General features: G+C 35.6%; 1 protein-coding gene across 3 annotated transcripts in view; it reads left to right on the forward strand.

Annotated features, from left to right (window-relative positions):
* BTBD8 (BTB domain containing 8) overlaps window positions 1–23193 on the forward strand; it is a 50709-nt gene extending 27516 nt beyond the window's left edge. For 2 of the 3 annotated variants that reach the window (XM_074906556.1, XM_074906558.1), the window contains 9 exons: window positions 2503–2685; window positions 3503–3640; window positions 4722–4851; window positions 7418–7479; window positions 8564–9200; window positions 9540–9630; window positions 10195–10334; window positions 11501–13852; window positions 15191–23193. In XM_074906556.1, coding sequence (XP_074762657.1) covers window positions 2503–2685; window positions 3503–3640; window positions 4722–4851; window positions 7418–7479; window positions 8564–9200; window positions 9540–9630; window positions 10195–10334; window positions 11501–13852; window positions 15191–15660 — 4203 coding nt within the window. In that variant the 3' untranslated portion in view covers window positions 15661–23193. Of the gene's footprint in view, window positions 1–2502; window positions 2686–3502; window positions 3641–4721; window positions 4852–7417; window positions 7480–8563; window positions 9201–9539; window positions 9631–10194; window positions 10335–11500; window positions 13853–15026 lie in introns of all 3 variants that reach the window. The other variant, XM_074906557.1, reaches the window with a different exon arrangement.
* The last annotated feature ends 1074 nt before the right edge of the window (window positions 23194–24267 follow it).

Genomic DNA, 24267 nt, shown 5'->3' on the forward strand with positions numbered 1-24267 from the left:
ATTTGAACTAGACCTGTTAACAGGAATTTGGTCTGGCAATTAGCCTGTAAATGCACTGAATTGTAACAGAGATATGAAGAGTATGTAGAGGAGCTAAAGTTAAACCTGTACAGCTGCTGCCTGTGTATACATGTAGCCATAATGTGGACTGGCATACACAAAGTTTCACGTAACTAGCTCAGGCAACATCCACAGGATGATTTTGGTGCTAGCACACACCAGACAGCCAAGTATGTGATGTCTAGTATCTCATGCTGAAGTCCTTGTCTCCCTCTCTCTGTTACTGTTGTTACTTATTGTTATCCAAGCTAAATAGCTCAAGTATGGCTACCCACGCTCCCAACATACCCCTAATTCAAGAGATGCATTCCTAAGTAGTTCTGGCCAAGAACTGCCGCTCGCTGAAAGTGCTGTGAAGGCTTCTTGGGACTGTTTTTATCTCAGGATTTCTTTGATGGAGTACTTACCCTGTCAAGCGCTGAGGCCAGCAGGCCAGCTGTGAGTGGTGGCTGCAACTGCATATTCAGGTGGTACACTGTGGTACTCAGTACTGCTCCACCTGCGTACCCAGCTTCTCTGGAAGACTTTTGCAGTCTGAACTAAGTGTGCTTTGGTTCCCATTTTACCAATTTAAAATTTGCATTGTTGTGTCTTTGCAAGAATCACTAGTATTTTATAGACTGAAGCCGTGAAGGCATTTAGAACTGCAAAACTAAAAAATAAAGCATAAGCCTCTTTGGTCCACACAACAGTTCTAATAAGTGATCATTTAACTCTGAGCTCTTAAGACACCCAGTCCAAAAACTCATGGGATTCCCAGTGGAGTTTTTGACAGTCTGCAAAAATGCTTAAAGCTGCTCGAGGGAGAAAAAAGAAAAGGTCTGACATTAATTTTGCAGGGGCTACTGTATGTTTTAAGATCCTCTCTTCTCTGCTGCTACAGTTCTCTGCTGTAAAACTTAATAGTTACAGCCAGTTAAACAGTATGACTCTACTGATCCTTTCATTTACCAGTCCTGGAAATGTAAAACCTAGCTAATGTGGGGCAGCCCTTTTCAGGAAGAAAAGGTACAAAGAAAAGGAGATTGCTGATCAGAAAATCTTTGGGAAGCCACAATGATGAACACAGAAACATTAAAATGGGAGTTCAGTTTAAAACGCTGTTCAGGTACTTACCCCAGGTGCCTCAACTACATGCAAGAAAATTACTGTCTTTTTAGATAAGTGCACTCTACTTTAGAATGGTTAGGAAAAAAATATAACAAAAGAAGTAAAATTCAGTTAAAGCCACTCCTACAAAGTGCTGATTTAATTAGAAGTCAATGAAGGCATTTTAATTTCACTGGAGTGTCTAATGGGAGTAAATGCTTATTGCCTCCCATAATAAGGAGCAGGGGCTGAATTCTAGACAGTTCAGAAAACTTGTAATTGAGTCCAGTGAGAGCAAGATCAAACCATAAGCATATACTTAATCCTTAATTTACCTTATATGCATAGAAGCAAGCTGGTTTTGCCCACAGATAAGTAAAATAATAAAAAGCATATACTTGAAATATGGCTGGCCAGATTTTATGTTGTAACTATACTATGCATGAAGAAATCCTCCCTGCTTTCTACTTTGCATGGGATGGCCATGATTATAATCTGAATTTACAGTACAGAGTTTTGTGTCAAGTATTTATCTGAATTGTTGCTTTCTCCAGCGTTACCGATCCTCCTGCATAATTTATCAGTGACCTGCTAGATCATGTTGAGTAGAGCTTTCAATCCATTCTGATGTGGATAACAATAAATTGCAAGTTCTTTTTAAGTGATGTGTTAGTCAGTAGAAGTTGCCCTCAGGTACTGTGCTGATGCAATGCACAAAAGAACCAAAGGCACAGACCAGGGGAATAAATATTAGCAAATCTGTTTGCTTGTTTTAAATAACACTTATGTTTCTTAGAGAAACATTAGACAACAAAAGGGCAAGTTCAGTTAAAACTCCATCTGGGAAGACAAGTACTTGATGCCTGTCTCCTTTAAATGAAGCTAAAGGATTCATAACTATGAAAATGCTTGAGTATTTATGAATCCTGAATGCTAGGCCATCCATACTAACCTAAAACTTTCGCTTACCCATTTTATTCAAGAATTTATTACATCTTTGGGTGACTTAAAAGGTTTTTCTCTATTCATTTCTCCAGTTAACTTTAACCTTATTTTGTTCAGGACTGCAGTATATACTGATACACAGTTGAGAAAAATACAGTAAAAGCTACTGGAAACTTTGCTGCCTAACTTCAGCAGGCAAACCAGAAGCAGTAGATTTTTCTTTGTCTGCTTTAGTTTCAAAGGTATAATGTTCAGAATTATCAAAAACCAAATTTATTTAAAGAAGGAAAATTAATACATGATTGGATCCTTGTGTAAGTATTCAGTAACTGAACAGAAGCTATTTTACGAGCAGCAATTCTTTAGGTGATTACTTGGCAACAGGCTGATTTCTGTTTTTATTTTAAGAACCATAAGAATGCTGCTTTCTTTTTGATGGAGACTGACCGGCTGATCAATAGTCTTCCCCAAGTGAAATGGACAGAGACAGCTGTGGCCTTGGCGTCTAGACTACAAGAAGAATGTGTAACATTTATTGTGGCAAACTTCCTACACATAGTACAAAGTGAAGGCTTCTCTATTTTGTTGCAGGTAAAACTACCCTCAAGTTATTGTATGCTTCCAAATAAATTGAATTATATCAAACTTTAGCTAGTTTAGGCTGATAAATAATCAAAATAGTTTCAACGTTTGCTTTAAAGTACAATTCTATGGAATTTTTTTTTTTTAAATTAAGCAGTGCTAAGTTGGTTTTGGGGGTGGTGCTTTTTTCAGTGTTGTTTTAAAGCACATTAATATTTTGATACACAGGGTTGATACAGCGTTCAGGTTATGTGCCTCAGTGAAGCAAAAGTTCCAATTAATTTAGTGGGACAGCTTCTGTGTTGAAAAGAGATAAGTATATACATAAGCTTTGAAAAAGCTTTTGGACCCCTAGAACAACAGCACGTACTTACAAGAAAGATTATGAGTATTAGCAGTATACTCAAACTTCTACTGATTTTTGTTGTGAGTCAGAAGAATGGGGCAATGCTGCAGGTCCTGGTGAGAACATATCTAGTCATCTAGCTGGTTCATTTCTCCCATGAAAGATTTTTAAAATATGTATAGAGGATTAAAAAACTAAATAGGGAGATGTTAAAACATTTTGTCTTTGAATCTAGAGTTGCGTGTGGCTGTGAATTCATCACAGTATGCTTGTTCCTAAAATTTGAGTTAGTGAGAGGTCTTAGGATGATTTGCTAGAGGCCTGGAGAGGGGTGGGGTTATGGAATGAATACAAAGGAAGATGCTCAGCTTTGGAATACCTCCTGCACAGCGTGACAGCAGATCCTCTCTGCTCAGTAATGCTTTTGCATATGAAGTACACTCTTTTGTTTTAAACGGTTGTCCTTTGTTGTTTCCTCAGGCACAGGCAATGAGCAGCAAACCTGACCTTCTAGAAGTAATTTTTAATGCAATTGAAAAAAGTATTAATAATGAAAATAGCTGCTTTCTTCTTGTAGCTGTAGATACATTGCTGGACTCCACAAATGTGAAGGAGATGGTAGGTTTTTCAGTGTGCAGTGTTTGTAAGAAAAACTATTCTGCTGTTTGTTTCATGTAATGGTTCAAATCAGATGATGTGGTTTGAGCTCAGGTGGCTCAGTCCTGCAGTTGGGGTCACACAGAAAAGCATCTGCATAAATCCATGGTTCTGTTGGAAGTGCAGAAAATGTTGCCATTTGTTTACTGGATATTAACAATTTTTTCTTTTAAAGATAAACCCTATCTATGGCAATAAAATTATGGCGTATTACTGAGAATGTAAGTCCCATGGGAACCAGCACTCTGTTGATCTTTACCATCATTTTAAATTTGTGATATTTGTGATGAGAAAAAAAAAATCAAAATGTTGCATTACCTTTAACTTACAGGGGAAAAGAGCTTATTCTCTTTCTCTGTGTACTTCTACCCCCTTTTTTGTAAAAGTCACAGCTACGTTTGCTTTTGTTTAAGACTGTCCTCTGAAGTGAGGACTGCCTCTTAATCTAGTGTGTGTGTTTTGGTTTGGAGGGAGGTGTCAGTCTCCATGTGTGTAACATACCCTGTATACCCACACAATCTAAACAATGATATTTAACCTGTGGTTGATCTGATGCTGGGGGTAATTCATGAATAGTATGACATACTGATTAAAATCCAGAATTATGCTATAAGCAAAGAATGAAAAATGCAAAATGAATTACTGCAATCTGGTGCTATAGTAGATCTTCTTGGTAAAAGCAATGAAAATTTAATCAGATACATTATTTTTCCCTAGAGTATTTGACCTTGTTGTGACACAGCTGACAGTAAAGAGCTATTATGGGGTTCTTAACAAAAAAAGAAAAAAAAAAAAAAAAAAAGAGAGAGAGTGCAATGTGTTTTCTAGTGCTGTAGTATGCCTTGGTTTAAAGGATTTTAAAAATTACTGTGGTGGGCAATAATCCTTCAAAAACAGCATCTCCATCTACCAGACTATTATAAAATATAAGTGATGACATCATTGATCTAGCTTAGGGAGTAAGTAGATTCTGAAAGGAATAATGACTGGTTGCTATGACAATATGCCCCTCGCCAGCTGCTGATTTGTTACTTGAACACAGGGTTTTACGTGCAAGATCCAGGCTCTGCGTGATAAGCTCTGGGTCTTCCTGGTTCAGTCTTTTTATGCTGTTCGTCACACAGAAAGCTGGAAGCTGATGAGGCCAGACCATCAACATAAAATACAAGCAGGTATGTCTAGCATCAAATGGCATTAGAATTTTTTAGCAGTATGTTTAGTAGATAAACTGTAGGGGGTATGGTGGAACCAGATAGAAATTAAAGCAAAATTTGCAATGCTTTAGGTTTTTGAAGCAGTGTTTCAGAATAGAAGCATGACAGAATGCTTAGCTAGTCTCAAACATGGAAATCAGTAAGTCATGTTCTGTGAAAAGCCTCCCCTGCTTTTCTTTTTAGGACTGTATATAATAGAAACCAAAACCATGTAGATTGATTCTGTGCTTATTTACAGCTACTCCAAATTATTGAAAATACTGCAGTAGGATTTTAAAAACCTCATCTCTGTCATTTTTAAGGAGATAAGAACTGTGGATGAATTACATCGGCACAAAGCAGATTATCCATTCTATTAATTCAGTTTCGATCCTTTATTGTTTTCTCCATAACGTATAAATATTGCTTGTCTCTTGCATAATGCTTATCTCTTACACCGTGAGTAAATGCAGATAGCTTGACTTCACAGTTGATTGGTATTGTGATATTGTGTATGCTGCTGCAGAGAGCCCCTAAGGAGCTGCATAGTGTTCTCTCAAAATTTTAACAGACAGCACTTCCAACAAAAAAGAGTTTTTGTTCTGAACATTTCTTTGTTTTGAAGTATACAAGTGTTCTGAGGATGCAGAACTGATGATGGAGTTTGGCTTATGGCTGAATATTATCTTTGACAGTACAGTGTTAGAAAAGAATGTGTTGAAGACTTCTTCAAAATAAAATCACTTTTGATCAAAGGAGAAACAAATATTTTATGTCCTTTTTGTTAAAGACATTAGTAGCTAGGATATGATAGTTATTAAATTGTTTATGCCTAGAGGTAGATGAAAATTTTATTCTACAATTACATTCTGAAAGAAAGATGCAGTGACAGTCTTTCTAAGCATGATTTAAGGATGTAGTCAAATAACATCTCACTGCTACCGTATAAAACAGGTTTATGATTTCTTTCTGGATTATAAAACCTTTCAGAAGCTGAGAAGTTGGCTCTAGTGTGGCTTTAGAAACAAGGGTGGAGGGTTTTTTTGTTTGGGGGTGGTTTATTTTTAGGATAATCATGTTCTTATTTATTGTAAATAATGTTTAGGCTGCTTTGCACTAGTGCTTTCAATACAAAATAATATGTTAAACAAAGGTGTGCCTTAGTTGTCCAAACTCTATCTTGCTAGAAATTGTTTTGTTTTCTTCTAGATTAAATTATAACTCAGAGCTAGCATACATTTTATATGTAAACAGACAGGCTGAAATGTTGCATAAATTATCTGTTTTCAATAACAGGTAAAGCAATCACACAATACTGGTAGACAAATTTTAATCTTCAGGTGTAATATGTCTAGGATAACTTAAATCAACTTTCATCTTAAAGATTTCTAGTGGTCATTTATCTTCTAGAGATTTAACCTATATAGAATTAGAAGGCTATAATAGAGAAGGGAAAATGCCAAAAGAAGACAGATGATAGTGTAGGGTTTTTTATTCACAATGTGTCTTGTGTTTTCTTAGGCACAAGTTTATATGGATTTTGTCTTAATATATTGGTATGTATTAATGTGCAAAGTCATTGCTAGAAAAAGGATTCGATCCCTGGGGTGCCATTTTCAGCATATCTTTTGTGTCATTTTTACAGACCTATATAAAAATTACTTTTTAGTATCTTCAATAGGAATTCAGCAGAATTTGTGTTATACATACAAAAAATTTATCCATGTATAAATAGTATGTCAGAACATGAGGCACTGAATGGTTAAATTTTTAAAAACATTTTTTGCAAAACCTTTTTTCAGCTTTGTTAATAAAAACGAAATCAAAACCTTATCGATTCTGGGTCTGTACAGTGTCTATAAATATCCTTTTTGTATTCTACAAGCGCAATTGATTTAAAGGCTTTATTGAAAAATGCTTCTCTCCCGAAGCAAGCCAGTCAGAAAAAAAAAAAAAAAAAAGGCATTCACTGCCTGAAAATTCCACATGACAATCACAGGGATAATTCTCATGACATTACGCTGCATGCTATCTAAAGAGGCACTATGATCTTACTGTGTACATTTCAATATTTTGGCTTTACCACTTTTGAAAACTAGTATAATTTAATTAATCTCTTCTTTAAAGGGTATAAATATTCTATAAATTAAAGTACATCACTTAAAAGTCATTAGTACTCTAAATTGAAAGGTGTCTTTTTATAAATTGTGTACACTTTCAAAGGTCTCAGTGCACTGTAAGCTTTAAGTGAACTAAGCTTGTATAAACAAAACTGTATCTTGCTATGGAAATGGGGAAATGAAGAGTTAAAACAACTTGCTTATGGCCATGTGACCTCATTACAGATACCACATTTTTTATTCTGAACATAAAACCATGTATTTCCACTTAACATTTGCCATGTCACCAAAGTTAGCCGCCTTAGAATAATTACTGGACCTGAAGAACTGCTTTCTGATTTCAGATGTTAATTAGTAGGCTGGATTGTTTTCTGTCTCCCTTCTTTCCTGATAAATAGTAAAGAAACTGCTTGTTACTTTTACAGCTGCATTTGACAAGGGTGATGACCGAAGACTTGGCAAAAAACCTGTATTCACTAGTTCTCAGGTAAACATTTATATCCAAACATTAAAAATACCAGAGCTAAAGTATTTTCATCATGTGATTTAAATTTATTATTAATTTGTCATATTATTTAATGGAACTTGCTTTTGAAAAATTTGTATTTTTTGTGAACTGTTATTTATGCAGAATCAGTAATGGCCACTACTGTAAACATCTTGGGACCCAGCCTATGCTCCGCTACATTTTCAAACAGATAAGCTCAAATAAAAGACAGGAATTTGTGTTCAGAATCTCACATTCCCCTGTTGCTATGTAATGAAACTGATTTGTTTCCCAGAGCAAATGGTTTGCTACTGAGCTAATGAATATCTGCTATTATCACAATCCACCAGAGCACTGAGTCTATTACACTCCCTGCCCTGAAAAAATATTTTAGCGCCCTCAACAACTCTTCTGTTCAGACTCACACTCAAAACTACATTACTATTTGGTAGAAAACCAGTACAGGTTTCACATGATTTGACAGTCTTGGATACATTGCAATGACACTGGCATCACAAAGATACCATTTCATGCACTTACTTCTCCATGTTTCAGTATATATCTTTACCTGAGAGAGGGAATGAATATTGTCACTTATCTGGTGGATATACTGTTGGTAATGGTCAAAAACATCACATGTATTATAAATTAATTTTTGGTTCTATGTTTGTAATAATTCATAGTCTTTATTTCTCTTGGGAAAATATGTACATGTAATTCAAAAAAAGTTTTCTTACTTCAGCAGACACTAATGATATAAATAAATATTACAGAGTAATTTGTCCAAAGTAAAAGTGCAACTCTACTTAGATATTTCTATATCCTCTATATAGAGCAGTATTTCATATTAGATTTACTAGACACTCTAGTTATTTCTGGTACTTTTATATCTTTGAAAGCCAGCAATCTGAGCTAAAACAGAAATTTTTTTAAGAATTATTTCTATGCTGAATCTTTTTGCTTTGGATTCATGTACTACTTAAAAAGTTGCTCTGTCTCAGAAGTGAAGGATTATGGCTACTTTGGTGTTATAAACGTCTTCTGGTTTTGTTTTGTTTTTTTTTCCTGATGCTTTTTTTTCTAGCTAAATAAATCTATTACGGAATCTGTTGGTATAAGGAATACTTCCTGGACAGAACACAGCAAGAAAGATTGCTGGGGAGATTCTTCCACTAATCAGGATAAAATGAAATCTGATGGATTAGGAGCATCTGGACATACATCCAGCACCAATAGAAACAGTGCTAATAAGGCTTCAAAGCATGAGGATGTAAAGGGGAAAGATGGCAAAAAACTAGCTTCCAAGATTACTAAGGATTCCAAACCTGCGGAAAAAGCTGCTTCACCAAAGGCTAGAGCTGTTATAAAGACAAAACCAGAAAATAATGGAAATGTGAAGGCTGAAAGCATGCTTACCAAGCAAGATACAGAAAAGACATCATCTACAAGTGGACAAAAAAATTCAGGAAGTGGCAAAGGACTAAAGAACCATGAAGGAAAAACTGCAGGTGCCAGACCTAAAGTGCTGACAGTAACCTCAAGCGTGCAGATCAAAACAAAACCTGTGAAAAAAAACACAGGGAAGGAATCTCCCTCCTTAGTGACTGTGGCAGGAACTTCCAGCAAGTCAGCAAACTCAAACATAGATATCCAGACTGCCAGTGAACAGACAGAGGAACCCAAAGAGGATAAATTGGTAGAGGAAGGGAATAAACAAACTGGTAATTTTTTGACATTTTTCTTTTTTAAAAGTCCCATTCTGATTTGTCCCAGGCTGGTCATAGACTGAAAAAACAGCCTGGGAGGCTTTAAAAAAATCTACTATAGATTGATAAGAAGCACCTTATTCCCCTGTAAATGAATATTGGCTTGAGATAAAAATAGTAAATTTCTCCTCTATCAACTGACATTATGGTCAACTATAGCCACATAAAATAGTAAAAGTTTTACAAGTTTAGCATCTATGGTTTTTCAACAGCTGATCTTCATATATTAGAATTGATTTGGTACTTAGATGCAATGCATTTCCCCATATAATTAACTTTTAATTTACATTACAGTAGTGAAAACAAAGTCATCTGTGAAGACATCAAATGGAGTCACCAACAAAAAAAAAAAGACTGATCTTGAGGCTAATGTCACAACAAGCAGGTACGTTACAAAGCAGTAATGCTGCTTTACATATATATGTGTGTGTGTACTTTTGTGAAAAAACTTTCAGATGAACTATTAAACTTACTGTTAAATTAACATGTTCTTTTTAATCTGAGAATGGTTTTCTATTGCACATTATTAGCAAAACAATTTGAGTTAGCTACTGGAAACACTGCTGTAAAGATAAAATTGGTTTGGCTTCTGTGTTGGATTGTTTCATGCTAATCATTTTTAAATTGTTATAGGCCATTCAGAATTCTGCATACTGGAACAGTTAATGAATACACAACGTGTTGTAAATTTACCACTTCTGGGATACTTAAATTAAACTGGATTAAGCTGAAGCACTGTGAAATTGTGAAACAGGTCATTTATATGTGTGTGTGTGTGTATATATATACACACGTACAAATTTAATTTTCAAAAAGTATACCTTTTAGGTTGCATTTTCAATGTTTATATACATGTGCATATTAAAACTCATCTATTGCTTGTTTAAATATAATTAAACATTGCTAGGTCTTAAGCTTGGAAATAATGGCTATAATAATTTCTTTGCAGTCTGACAAAAAAATCAACTGGAAAAGGGTGTAATGAACAAAATACACAAACTATTCTAAAGAAAAAAGGGAATGTGAGTAGCAATTCTGCAGCACAACAAAAGGCTCAAAACACATCTGCCAGTTCTCCCAAGAACCAAGGTAAAGTTTCATACAGCAATGAAACAGTCTGCCATTATTATTTCTTTAGCACAAGCATTTGACAAAATCCTCTGAACAATTCTGTCTATTTTCTATATTTCACTTTTGGCAACAATCCTAAACTGTAAAACGCAAATGAATGTGTGTCAACTAAAAATGTTTAAAGGATGGTCTTCGCTGTCAGTTGTTGTTTTCTTCTGCTTATTTAATCTGCTTTGCAGAGTCTGTTATTTGTTGATCCCCTGCACTTCTGCACTTGGACCCATGACAGGGTTCAACAGAAATTCTGTAGGCCAAGCATTTATAATATCAAAGATCTGGACTGCAAACTCCTTTATGAACTGTTAGTTTATGCCTCCCTTTTTTGGTAATCCCCCCTAGCAGCAGCACTACTGGTACTGCCCTACCCCACAAAAACCAATACAGTTGATTTCAACAGCTATTTATACCAAGTGTGGGAAATGACCTTGTAGACCACACAGAGGAAATCCTACTTTACAGAGAAACAAAGTGTTAAGGATGGAGCTCTTTTTTATCCTGTTTGGACTTGGCACTTACTGGTGGGGGAAAGAAGACTCAAGTTACATTATCTTAAATGCGTTATGATGTAGAAAACACAGGTCCTGTCAATTTGTGGTCATTAAAGACCTTGCAGTATATTCTGACTGAGCAGGGACATTAATTCTGGTATTCTAATCACATTATAAGTAATTATTTTCTCCTTACTCTCATTTCCTCTGCAATATAAATTGAATACAGTACTCATCACTTTCTGTGCTAAGTTGCAGTGCAGTGTTTCTATGCTCTTGTTGGATAGCTGCTGCTTTCATCCAGCAGCATAAAATAGTGATGACTATTTTAGTTACAGGTTGAAATAATTCCTTTATGCATAGTCTATGAAGTGCTTCAGTTTTAAAGATGGCATGTAAATTCAAGATGGCATTATTGTCTACTCAATTTCTCAATTCTCAATTCTTAATTCTCAATTAAATCTTAATTCTTAATTATCAAGTTCTCAATTCTTAATTCTTTCACAGGCCTTAAATCCTTAGTTACATAAAAAGTTTGATAACCTGCTTCTCAACTTAAACACTAACATAAATTTGGTGAATATACTTGAACTGGCATGTACAATTGTTATAGTGTCTTTTTTTACTGTTTGTTAGGACCTCAGGGTGAATCACCAAATTCGCTGAAATCAGGAATGTCTCCAAAACATAATGAAGAAAAAAATGTGTTACAACATCTGGTTCAGACAACACTCCCAGAAAAACATCCTTCAGCCAAGAAGAAGAGTAGTAAGCAGTCACAAACACCTGTAGCAAAAGCCACTGCAAAAATAACATCTAAAACTCTGGGTCCACCAAAGCATGCCGATACTACAAATAATAAAGACACAAAACTGAAAACAGCTGGTCAATCTGTATTAAAATCTCAAACGTCTGCCCAAAAACATTCAAGGATTGAATCTCCTGTTGTCCAGAAGAATATGCAAACCTCTGAGCACAGAAGTTCAGGACACAAACTTGAAAAAACCATGGCTGATGCTGTGGCGGATCAGCTTCATGACAATAATGAATGCTATTCTGCAAAGCAAAGTGAATCTTTAAAATCTGTGATGGAAAGTAGCAGTGAAGATAAACTGCTGGCATCCTGTCAACCCGATAAACAAAAATTATCAGATCTTTCTGAAAATGTGGAATACAAAATACAATCTGAATCTTCTCCTCTCATTACAGAAGAAACTATTTCTAAACTTCACGTTTCACTGCAAAATGAAATGGAAGTAAGACAAATCTGTGGAGATCAAACTGGAATTAAACAGATTGAAGATACAGAAAAAAATGATAATACAGCTGAATTTCATTGTTATGCACAGTCTTCCAGTGATGGATACTCAGACTTTTCCAAGGAAACCAATCAGAAGGCTGCTGCTTCAGAAGTGGTGAAACATTCAAAAGCAACAAAAGTCTGTACTGAACAAAGTGATAAATTACACTCTGAAACAGGTCTTAACTATAATGAAAATGCTTTACTAAGCTTTTCCGGAATGATAACCAATAAAGAGGATGAGATATCATCTCCTCAGATTCATATGGAGGGATTTCTTACAGCTGATCTGCTGTGTGATACATCAGCCTTGACTGAACACAAATCAGTTACAGCAGATTTAGATGATGTTTCAGAATGTTCCACAGAACAAATAACAGAAAAATATTCACCCAGTTACACAGAGCCTATAGATCCTACCGAAATGCCAGAAAACCATGAAAATGCAGAAATTCCCTTTGTGGACCGCTGGAGTACTGGTGCACTAGATCCAAAAGAGAGTCCCGAATCAGATACTGGCAGTGCAACAACATCCTCTGATGATATAAAACCAAGATCAGAAGATTATGATGCTGGAGGCTCTCAGGATGATGAAGGATCCAACGAAAGAGGTATTTCTAAATGCAGCACTATGTTATGCCATGATTTTCTTGGAAGAAGCAGCAGTGACACAAGTACACCTGAGGAATTAAAAATTTATGACAGCAGCCTAAGAATAGAAGTGAAAATGAAAAAAGAGGGTTCTGATCTCTTTCGTGTTAATTCAACAAGTGATGATGAAATACCAAGAAAAAGACCTGAAATTTGGTCCCATCAAGAAAGTGCAAGGACCAATACCAGAGAAAGCAAAAGTGCTGCTTTTGGTAACACTCAGTTCACTCAGGAAGCAGACCAAGTTTCTTCTTCTGCTGATGAAACAGAAGATGACAGATCTGAAGCAGAGAATGTTGCAGAAAACTTTACTCCGTCAAATGTTCCTACTCAGCAGTTCCAAGGAATTGATAATTTAGCTTTTGAAGATGCAACAGAAAATGATACTGCAAATCAAGAGTTTTCTAAAACTAAAAATTTCAAACGATCTGTTTTACTTTCAGTAGATGAATGCGAAGAATTGGGATCTGATGATAGAGTGGAAACTCATACTTCACGTCACCATTCAATAGATTCTATTACTCCTTCAGAAGTATTTGACAGTGCTTCTCAAGAGCACCATGGAAAGACTTTTTATTCAAGATATTCATTGGAAATTGAAGAGGGACTCCTGGATTGCAAACAGCACAAGGATAGAGACAATAGATCAGATAAAAGTGAAAGTTCTCTCCTACATCCTCACAGCAGTGAAATTGCAGGGAAGGAGAATCAAGGTACTTTAATGACTGAACAGAAGTGCTCAGAGAAAGTATATTCAGCAGCTAGTCCATGTCCAGGAGAAAAACAAAAAGTAAATATGAAGAATGAGGTGGCTAGTGAATTTCACCAGTGCAATAAATACTTAGACAGTGATGCAAAATCTCAAGAAAGACCATGTCATTTGGATCTTCATCAGAGAGAAGCTAATTCTGATGTGCAAAAGAGCAGCTCTGCAAAACCTGTAGAAGCCAGTAAGAATCAGATACTGACTCAGGAAGGTCAAGTGAGAGACAGTCAACCAGCAACTACTGAATGCGCTAATACTGATTTACTTCCAGGTAATGTACAGAAATAGAAACGTTCAGTCATTCAAAAACAAATTAATAGGGAAATCTTTGGCAATTTGTCTGGGATTGAATCCTGAACTGAAGTAATTTGGCTGAAACTATATTTAAATATTTTTAAGTATTTCACTTGGGTAGCGAATGCTTGTCTGTTTGAAATATCCGTCAATACCCTGCTGTTCAATGAGAAACTTGACTACGAGAGATTTTATGTAATGCTAAAAGAAAGATTGGATGCAGTCGTCTGTACTTGAGTTATTTTTGATCCAATCTAACATTGACAGCATCAGCTTTTGATGGAAACTTAGTATTTGTTTTGTCTGTTTGACAACATATAGTATGTCTGAATGGGATGTGCAATAACTACAGTAATAACCTTAACTGAAGCGCACTGAACTGTTTACCTAAACAGCTATATGCATTATTGTTGTAATTTATTTATTTATATATTATACACAAATTTGGATCCTTCTCCCACTGAATATAACTGAATATTTGCCATATACATCAGTGGGAGCAGGTTTGAACTATGATTTAGAACTTATGAGATGTCTAAAATACTACACTTTACCAGTAAAAGCTTATTTCCTAAAAGAGAGATTATACTTAGAACTAATGCTTATACACAGAAAAGTTCTAACGTTTCATGTAGTTCAATGAATACTTGTCTAGTTTTGTGTTTTGTCTTCTTTATACCAATAATTCAGTCTGTTTATCCCATCAAAAATATACAATAGTGTTGATTACACCTATTGTGTATTCAGGAGTAGTGAAATGCTGGTGATGATCTATGTTCAGCCAGACCACAGAACAAGAAGACATTACAAGTTGTACTATCTTTTTTTTAAGTTTGCTTGCCCTTGCCTGCAGCTGCCCTTGCATGTGCAGTGTAGAAATAAGCCTGTGGATAAACAATTTTGGTTTTAACTCTCTTCTAAGCTGACATAGCTTAAGTCACCATTCAGTAATTATTCTCTATTAATCCCCTCCATGCACCTCCTGGTCTAAATTTAATTTATGTAGTAAATGAGAAATTTCATGTGCATTAAGTGTATATTTACATTGTCATTTTCTGTATCAGAAACTTAATTATGGAGGTTATTGTTAATTACCAGTGGTGATTGCTGCTTTAACTTAATTTATAAATCATACTTTGTTTTTTATATAGGAAATAAATGCCTCAAATTTTGTCAATTTTGTATAACCCTCCATCCCCCCTTTTTTAACCTGGTTGGATTGTCCTTCTTGAATGAGTTAAATGTTGCTCTACACAACACTGAGGGGAGGATCATCTGCAATTTTTACATTGTACAGTATTGTGAATTATTTCAGGAGACATAGATGATTATGACACAATGGCACAAACCTGCATGTATGAGCATCGGCCTTCAAAAACCCTTTCTCCAATATATGAGATGGATGTTGGAGAAGCAATTGAGCAGAGGATGGATTCAGAAACAGCAGTTCTAGATGTGGATTTTGAAGATCAGCAGTTTGCAGAACAGGACTGGACTCTCCTCAGGCAATTGTTATCTGAGCAGGACTCAAATATAGGTTTCAAAAACTCTGTTCCTGAAGACATTAACTTAGCACAATGTCTTATAAATCAGACACTGTTTCTGGCACGAGATGGTTCAAATCCTCAGGGTACATCACAAGTTGACACATTCAGTAGGTGGACTGAACTTATGTCTCCACTTGATGATTCCTCAGCAAGCATTACAGTGGCAAGCTTTTCATCTGAAGACTGTTCGTCCCCTCAAGGGGAATGGACAATTCTTGAACTAGAAACTCATCATTAAGGTGATCAACTGTTTGCAACTGAACTCCAACCCATTCCCCAAATCTATTTTTGATGAGTTGTTTCCATACAATACTGAAATACTGATCAGTCAAGGACAAGCAATTCTTGGTACTGAGGCAATCTTTCTGATATAATGAGGTAAATATGTTAATTTATAATCTAGATTTAATCACAATTACAATAATTTTTCAAGACTTAAATGTATGTCTTTTCTAAAAATGAACTTTGAGCATGTATTTTCTAGAATTGTTAGAAAAATTAGATGACATGAAAGAAAAATTTTGGTTTCCACCCTCCCTTTTATCTTCCTTTCTGACATTTAATGTTCTCATTGAGCAAGAATTTAAAGATGACTGCACATTAGTAGAGCTATTCCTCTCCTTTTTTTTCCCCACTCTCTATATGGTGACTTCATTTTACAACAATAAAGATTCAGAATGGTTGTGTCGAAAGGTGATGTGTGCCAACACTGCTTTAAATGATGGAAACATATACTTATGTTCAAAGAAAATGTTTCAACATGAATCTGCCTTGGGCCTTATTAATATGAGCAGCTTGTTTCATATGTTTCTTCCAGATTTGATTTTTTTGTATTTTTGGCTTGATTCGTTTAGAAGTTTCCAATAAATTTTTTTCATTGTCTTTCCTTTAAATATAAGATTTCAGAATGTGTGTGCTATAGGAAGAGCACTGTTTCTTTCTTGGAAATGCACATATTTAAGTAAATCTTTTAATGGCATAGTGCATGAATTCAGAGTTGGTAGAACGATGCTCCTGTTCTAAAAAACAGTATGTCTAATGTCTCCAAAAGTGTATCTCAGTCTGTAGCTGTGGTTAGTGTTGTATCAGAAGTCTGATATGGACTAGAATTACTTTCAGGCTTCAGTACCTTATATTTGCACTTCTGATGCTGTCTGAGGCATAGCAAGAGTCTCAGAAATTTGGTTTTGTTTGTTTTCATTGAGGCTACATTTTTGGAGCAGTAACAGCATTCTTTCATCTTCACTAATACCTCTAGTGGAGCTTTTCTATTGAGACTAAATGTCAACATAACCATTCTTCTGATTAAGACTGAAATAAGATATACTTCCCAGTACTGTTCATTCTGCTGCTGCTTTTGGCTGTTAATTTGGGTGTGGATAGGACTATTTATTGTCTTTTCTGATTTGATGGGGAGGGAGTAAGAAAATATTTGTAATTCTTACAAAGTAAGAACTCCTGAAACATACAGGTTTTCTTCCCTGCAAAGGTTAGGCCCTCTAAGATATCTGCATTACGGAAGTAGCAGGGCTTGTCATTCCCACAACTTAAAATCTAAGCAGGAAGTATTCTACCTCCTCTTAGTCATTAACAGAAGTGCCTTCAGAAGTGGGTGCCACATGGCAGTAAAAGGCTACTAACATTTTTATCGTTAAAATTATTTAAGATAAGTGCACAACTTCAGATGGTTGTAACCACTGATAACAGGGTCAGTTTTGCAAGCTTTTTCACAATTCCAACAGTGCAACTTAATTTTCTTAAGAAACTTCATTTATTTTTGCTTGTAGTCAGAAACTCAGTTCTGTGAAAATACGAAGTTGCCCCAGCATATGACTAAAGAAGTTATGAGTTATCTTGTCTTTGGACTTGATGTAACAAAGAGCTCTGAGGCAAAATAATTTATCTAGAAAGCCACTTTGTTGAACTTCTGCTACAGAAATAAAAGCGATGTTTGATTTTCCCCAAAATAAATGGAGGAAGAATTTTATCTCATTCTTTAATATCAAGGCAGGAAAAAAAAAAAAAGGAAAGCCTTTCTTTCTCTTTATGTCAGTGAAGAAGTAGGACTCTAAACTCAGGGAAGGAAGATGTTCAGTCTCATAATAAAAATCTCTCTCCTACTCTTAACTTTCAGGAGCATAAATAGTCTGAGATACCATAATTCAAAATGTTTTAAATGTAATATGTTATATTTATCCCAGTCCATATTGAGGGAATTAGAACTTACAGAAGTGGAAATCATCAAGAAAACCTATTTTTCACCTTCAAGTTTATAAGGTATATTGACAGCAGATAATCTTTTGGATAAATGAAAGAACTATAGCATTAGCCATAGTAAAAGATGAAACTCTAGAGAAGCTCTTACCGAAGGCTGAGGAATGGTGTTTTCTCAATTTATGTGTAAAACACTAAAGTAAAAGTTGTTTACAATAAAGTTTAATCAACTTCAGAATCCTGATGATATTCTGGTAGTGGGCATTCACACGTTAAACAAAATTAAATGATCAAAAGAAGATAAAGGATTAGGAAAAGGAACATAGTGAGACTTCCTTTTGTCTATTTTTTGCTTTACCCACATTTTTAACTTCTTGCTGAATTGAAAAAGTAACACTGAAAAGTGGCATACAAAGTTCCATGTTTGTTATATGAAATACAGTCATGTATAGGGATTTTTAAACTATTTTTTAGTTTGAATTTACTTTTCCAGTTGTATGAAAATTAAATTAGCTTCTCTCTTCAAGTCCCCAGTTATGTTGTTGCAAATCCTTTAATAGTTTTGCAGTAGACCAGTGATCAGGATTTGGTGTATTGTTCACTTGGTACATATGCAGCCATAGAATTCAGTTTCCCACAGCCAGATAGTGTCTGTAGAAGCAGCAAGAATAGAAAGTGGTATTGTTTTTAATTTGCGTTACCAGAGTGCCTGTGAGGCTTAATCAGACCAGCATCTCACTGGCTAGACATTGTACAAACAGAGAACAACAACAAAGACTTCCCACAGAGTGGTTATAATCCAAGTTAAGACAAAAGACAAAAAAAATACATGGATGGAAAAGTAAAATAAGAAAAATAAGACTGTCAATATTTGTCTAGCTGATTAGCAATGGTTTCTGCATACCACCAGTTTAGATATTTTTTTTTTTTTTTTTCTCTGTATGTGTTATGAGAAGGGGAAATCAGAGGGTGGGATTTGGAGGCTGGAAAATGAGGGAGCTGTAAGAATCTATATTCCTGACGAGCCCTGTTCATGACCAACCATCTGTTCCTTGTTTGACCTTGTTTAGCAGTCCCTCCTCATTCAAGAGGATGTTCAAGCGTTAGGCACATGTAGGTGGCTATCTGTTCAGTAGTATCAGTCACTTGAGTTCTCTGGAGCCCTGCTCATGTCTCCTGACAGTGATTTTGCCACTGTATTGGCCTCTTCTCCAAAATATGAGAGAATGAACAAAGGTTTGTTTGAAAACTTCATATAGAAACAATCAAAGCTAGTGTCATGGGCTCCAAATGAATAGTGATTAAGAGGTCCTGAATGACCCCTAAAGTAAAGACAAGGTATGTACATCTGATGAAACAGTGAAAGGGCATCACTGAAGAAGCAAAAGAAAGAGATGGCATAGTCAAAATAATGTCTAAGAATTTACCTTTGCTGTAGTGTTTTGAATGAGTAAGAGCAATGAAATTGCTTTGTCAAAGCCTGAGAAGACAGTGTTGCAGTCAACAGGTGATCCTGACAGCTTACATGAGATTTTTATATGAATGGGTAAAGATATCTGTATCCTACAGGTAGTAACAAGAAATTTAGTGAAATATCAGTGAAAGTTAGAGGAGAGGACTTGGAAGTCAGAGTTTATAATGACATGTTATGAAAGTCAAAAATAAGGATGTTTTATGTGTATGGATATATTAAGTTTAAAATAGGCTAGACCTCCAAAAGGTGATGTCAATAGGCATAATTTTTTTTCTTGAAAAATTAGAGTCTAGTCTGAACTGAAGAAGCAGCTCTGCAGGTTTTTCACATATAGATGCTAGCTAACATAGTATTTGTGGAATAAATCACCAACACATATATTGCAAAGGGAGAAGAGAAGGAAATGGAGGCCCAAACACTTGGAACCCTAGAGGAAAGTGGAGGTTCTTCCAAATGATCTGCTCAAAAAAAAACAGTTAGGGAAGCAAAGGGAATAAACAAAGATGGTGACAGGAGTCAAATGAGGATGATGATGGAAGGGTATAAAGAAAAATACACCATTGGCTTCACTGAAGATAGCCCACAAGACAGCTGAGTATAAAATAGCACTTTTGAGGCTGGTTAAGAACATGTTCTTAGGGACTGTGATCAAAATGAGATATTGGCTTCCTCAGAATGAAAGACAGGCAGAAGCCAGTTTGGTGGAGTATGACAATTGAAGGAAGGAAACTAAGCTTAACCATTAAGAGAGATGCATCAGTTAGAAAAGCACATCAGTTAAGAATATATTTTGGTTTGTTTTTTAAAGACATAAGATTATACCATGTTTATATAGTGTAGCAAAAGAATTGAGACTGAGACCTAAATGAAGATCAGGAGTGATAAGTAGGCATGAAATGAGATCAGCAGGCAGTCTGGGCTGCTACCACAAGTGATCAGATAAGAGCATAAGAAAAGACAAACATCTGCTTTTGTGGTAGAGGTAGTGGAGAGGACACTCCATATATTCATCATTTTTTCTCTTAGAAAAACTTGCTTGTGGAATCATAGAATTACAGAAAAAATGCAGAAAAATCACAACTACAGAAAAATACAGGCTTGAAGGGACATCCATAGGTCTCTAGTTCAACCTCCTGATAAAAGCAGGGATAACTTCAAAGTCAGAACAGGTTGCTAGGGCCTTGTCAAGGTCCACAGCATGTAAAATGTAAAAAGTCAGCAGGCAGGAACACAATGCTCACAGGAAATAATTATCTGAGATAAAAATATTCTCATTATAATAAAACTACTCTGGATACTGTTGGAAAAGAGTAGTAATGAAATACAAGAAATATGGGTTACTTGCAATACATTGAAGTTCTGGATGGTATGTGATTAAACTGTACATATTTAATAATCTTATTCCACACTTTTTACAGTTTTAAATTATTTCAAAATTACACTGAATTTTTGAGTTTGCAAATTTTATTACTTTTTTGGAGGAACTAGTGGGCCAGAGAACTTCCCATGTTTCTCACGAAGACTGTCCATAGGATCTGTTCCGCTAGTATTGTCTATCTCAGTTTCTTTCAGGGAATATATAAAAAAAAAAAATTAAAAAATTAATGCACCTGTTCAACGTACCGATTGTAGGAGACTGTTTCAAAACTCTGAATATATATTATTGCCATCTGGGAAATAATTAGTAGCATGCTCATTCTACTTTGTTCCAGAAAGTCTAAACTTTTGCATGAAGGAATTAAGAGCTGCTATTTTGTTGTTCATCTGTTGCTCAGAACCAGGGCATTTAAGAAGTCATTATTTCGCTTCCATTAATGTCAAAGGGAAAACTGTTCACCTCAGCTGAAGCAGGTTGAGGGCTTACCTATATTAAATGCATGTACTAGAAATGCTATTTTTCCAATAGATCTATTTCATAGTTCTCTAGTTTTACTCTACTAATAACATTGTACAATTGTAGATGTGACAAATTGCAGCTAGAAAGACTTCAATTTAAAAGTCATAATTGTATGCATTCTGTTAATATTTCATGACTGGGGTGATTTAACAGCTGTACATTGATCGATGACATTCTTGCTGGGACTACACAGGAACTGATGAGGACAAAAGATAGAATGAGACTAGCAGCTTTGTTACAGTGGATGATTCCATGGAAATGGGCTTTTGCATTTGAAATCCAATACAATTAGAAGCCTTAATCTCTTGCAGAAAATTCATACTGGCTTTCAGCTCTATCTCTTGAACACAAGCTATACATGCTATTTTTAAAAAATAAGCTTTAATATGTTCAATTTTGAAAAAAATACAGCTCAAATCTGGTTTTTGGCTAATTTAAAACCAAGCCTCCTATTGACAACTACTATGTGTGTTTAAGGAAACTAAACCTGTAACAGAGAAAAGTGATTTATATAAAAAGTGGATATAAATTGTGGACAAATACTGGCTTTGATTATTCTTTTTTTACATTGGTAACTAATAAGTGAAGAAGCTCTACAGTGCATGCATGCACACACCTGTTTATTTCTTGCATTTGATCTTCCTTTTATACTTTGCATTGCAATCTATACTGTATAGCCAATTAGGCCACAGTTCCACAAACATGAGAGTGAATCCACTTAAACATTTACGAATTGGCTTTCAGGTTAACATTCACTTTTCAGAAAGGGTAATGGAACAGGCACTGGGGGCAGGCACTGTGCATAGTTGGGTTTTTACATGGTACTCAATAAGGTTCTAATCCCGATGAACCACCTGGATGCAGTTAAAGTATGCAATAATTAGTAACAGAATTAAGTTTAACTTAATAATAATTAAGTTGCTTCCCTGTTCTCCTTGATTTATTGCTGAAGTTCCCAGCTCAGAAGACTGTTCCATTAGTCCTGAGAAATCTAACTTTTTGCATTACATGCAACAAAAGATCTTTTGCCTATTGCACAGCAAAATATGAATACTGATCAGATCTTCAGCAACTGAAGCTTCAATATTTGGGGGGGGTTGACTACAGCTCAGTAACTAGATAGATTTAACAAGGACATCGATGATCAAAATAGGTTTTTCTATATTAACAGATGATGACTGTTAACTGAATTAGAGTAAGTGGTGAACCTAAACAGAGGCTCAAATGTACAAATTTGGGGACTGAGCCCAATTACCCAGGTAGTCCATCAGGTTTTGTATTTATACACACAAGTAAAAGTGACTGATTTTTTCTCAGCTCCCACTGAAATTAGTGTGAGTGATATCATATCCACATCTATAAAATTCAGGATTTTTTTAAGTGAACAGGAAGACTGGTAACCTGAGTAAAAATTTTGGTTCATGTAACTTTGTAACTGTATAAGCCAATTTTGAGACTGATCTTACCAAATGACTTAAATCTACAGCATCCTTGTTTATGCAGTCCTTATTTAATCATTTGTGTGATTTTTCTTATGCTTGTGTTTAACAGAATTTTAGTTCTTTTTTTATAACCTTGAGTCTAGCATGGCATCCTCTCAGTAGAATTAAATCAGTGTGCTTAAAATCAGTATAAATAGCACAAACCTTATGTACATGACAGATTCATTGTAGGTAGTGTAAAAATTTTTTGTTACCTTCATAGGATGAGGATGAGGTTCATGAACATGAGACCCACCTATGAGTCAAACTTCCTACCTGTAACAGAATGTCCTCCTGTATCTTTGTGGTAGAGAAGGAAACTTCAATCTCCATATTCTGGATTATCATGTTCTAGTAATCAGGATTAATCCTATATATGTATAATGGGATGCATTTGGAGAAAATTTCGAGTCACTACCTGTAGTCCATGGCTTTATGGTCCTAGAATATTTTGACCACTCAGTCTTTGGGAAGGGAGGGTGTTAAGCTCTCAAACTGAATGCTTGCATGTTTTCCACCTGCTTGCTTTTCGAAACTAGATAATTAGCTGGGGCCTAAGTAAGCATATTTCCAAATGACTCCTTGTGAACACGGTCTTCTGTTTCCAGAATCTCTGTACAGTTGCATAGTCCCACAAGCTTTCTTCCCCATGCTACATACTGAAGAGTCTTGGTTGATTTCTGTATGACAGAAAATAATAAATCCTATGTATAACTTGAATGCTGAGTCATTGTACTTCATTGAACTTGTGGACTGCTGCCATCAATTTTTATTTGTGCTCTGTAAATCGCAAAAAAAGTGTTACCTTCCTCTTCTATCCATTTAGTGGACCTTCACTCCTCTTTTTCCTCTGAAAGGAAAAAACCACTTTTTCTTGGATCATGTCATCAGAGAACAAGACAGGTGATGTGTGTGAACAATCAGTTCTCATATAGAAAAAAGGAAGATACCTATATAACTGCCCTACAATATCAAAAAGTGGTGCTGATTTAGAACATACAGGTTATGGCCCAGGAGAGCACAGAGAAACACTAATTTGATGCAAGATTTTGACTTGTTATAAATTAGTTATTCATCCAAATGCTCAAACCATTATCTTCATCATATGGGAGTTCTAATCCCAAGATCCTTCTATTCCTGCATTAATGGGGTTCTTTGCTCTGCTCCCAGGAGTTATTTGATATGGTGCCAGCCACAGCGCTATTCTTTCTCTTGCAGCTTCACCTGTATGTGAAATGCACCATATAGGTATGTGGAAAAAGAATGCTTTCGAGATATAAAGGTGACTAGCAAAATGTCAGAAACTGTCACAGCAGACACAACTATAAGTAGTAAAATAAATTTAGCTCATAATATCAGGTAGCACAGAATCCCTCAAAATCATTGTTTCAAAGGGAAGCTACTGGGGAGAAGAATGCTCTGAAGAATACACAATCTAGAAAAATTTTCTTCGAGTCAAAGATCTTTTTAATTAGCCAAGTCATGTTGAGAGATTCAGACTCAAATGGTATTGTAAAACAAACTAGTACCAGAATTGTTCCCTGAGCAGTTCCTAGTCCAGGGGCTCAGCATGTCCCATTGCAGGAAGACTTGGACCAGATGAGTGTTAGGCCTGGGTGGCTCTTATACAGGAGGCAGTGGGGTCTGTTCCCCTCTGAACTTTCTAACTCAGAGTCTTATTTTTATTTCAAATGTGAACTATTGTCAAATGTAGTGACAGGTAGAAATATATTCAGTGAAGTTTCCCGTATAACCTTTTGCCAACTGAAACTAAGATAC

Source organism: Athene noctua, chromosome 5, assembly GCF_965140245.1.
Source record: "Athene noctua chromosome 5, bAthNoc1.hap1.1, whole genome shotgun sequence".
NCBI lineage: Eukaryota > Metazoa > Chordata > Aves > Strigiformes > Strigidae > Athene > Athene noctua.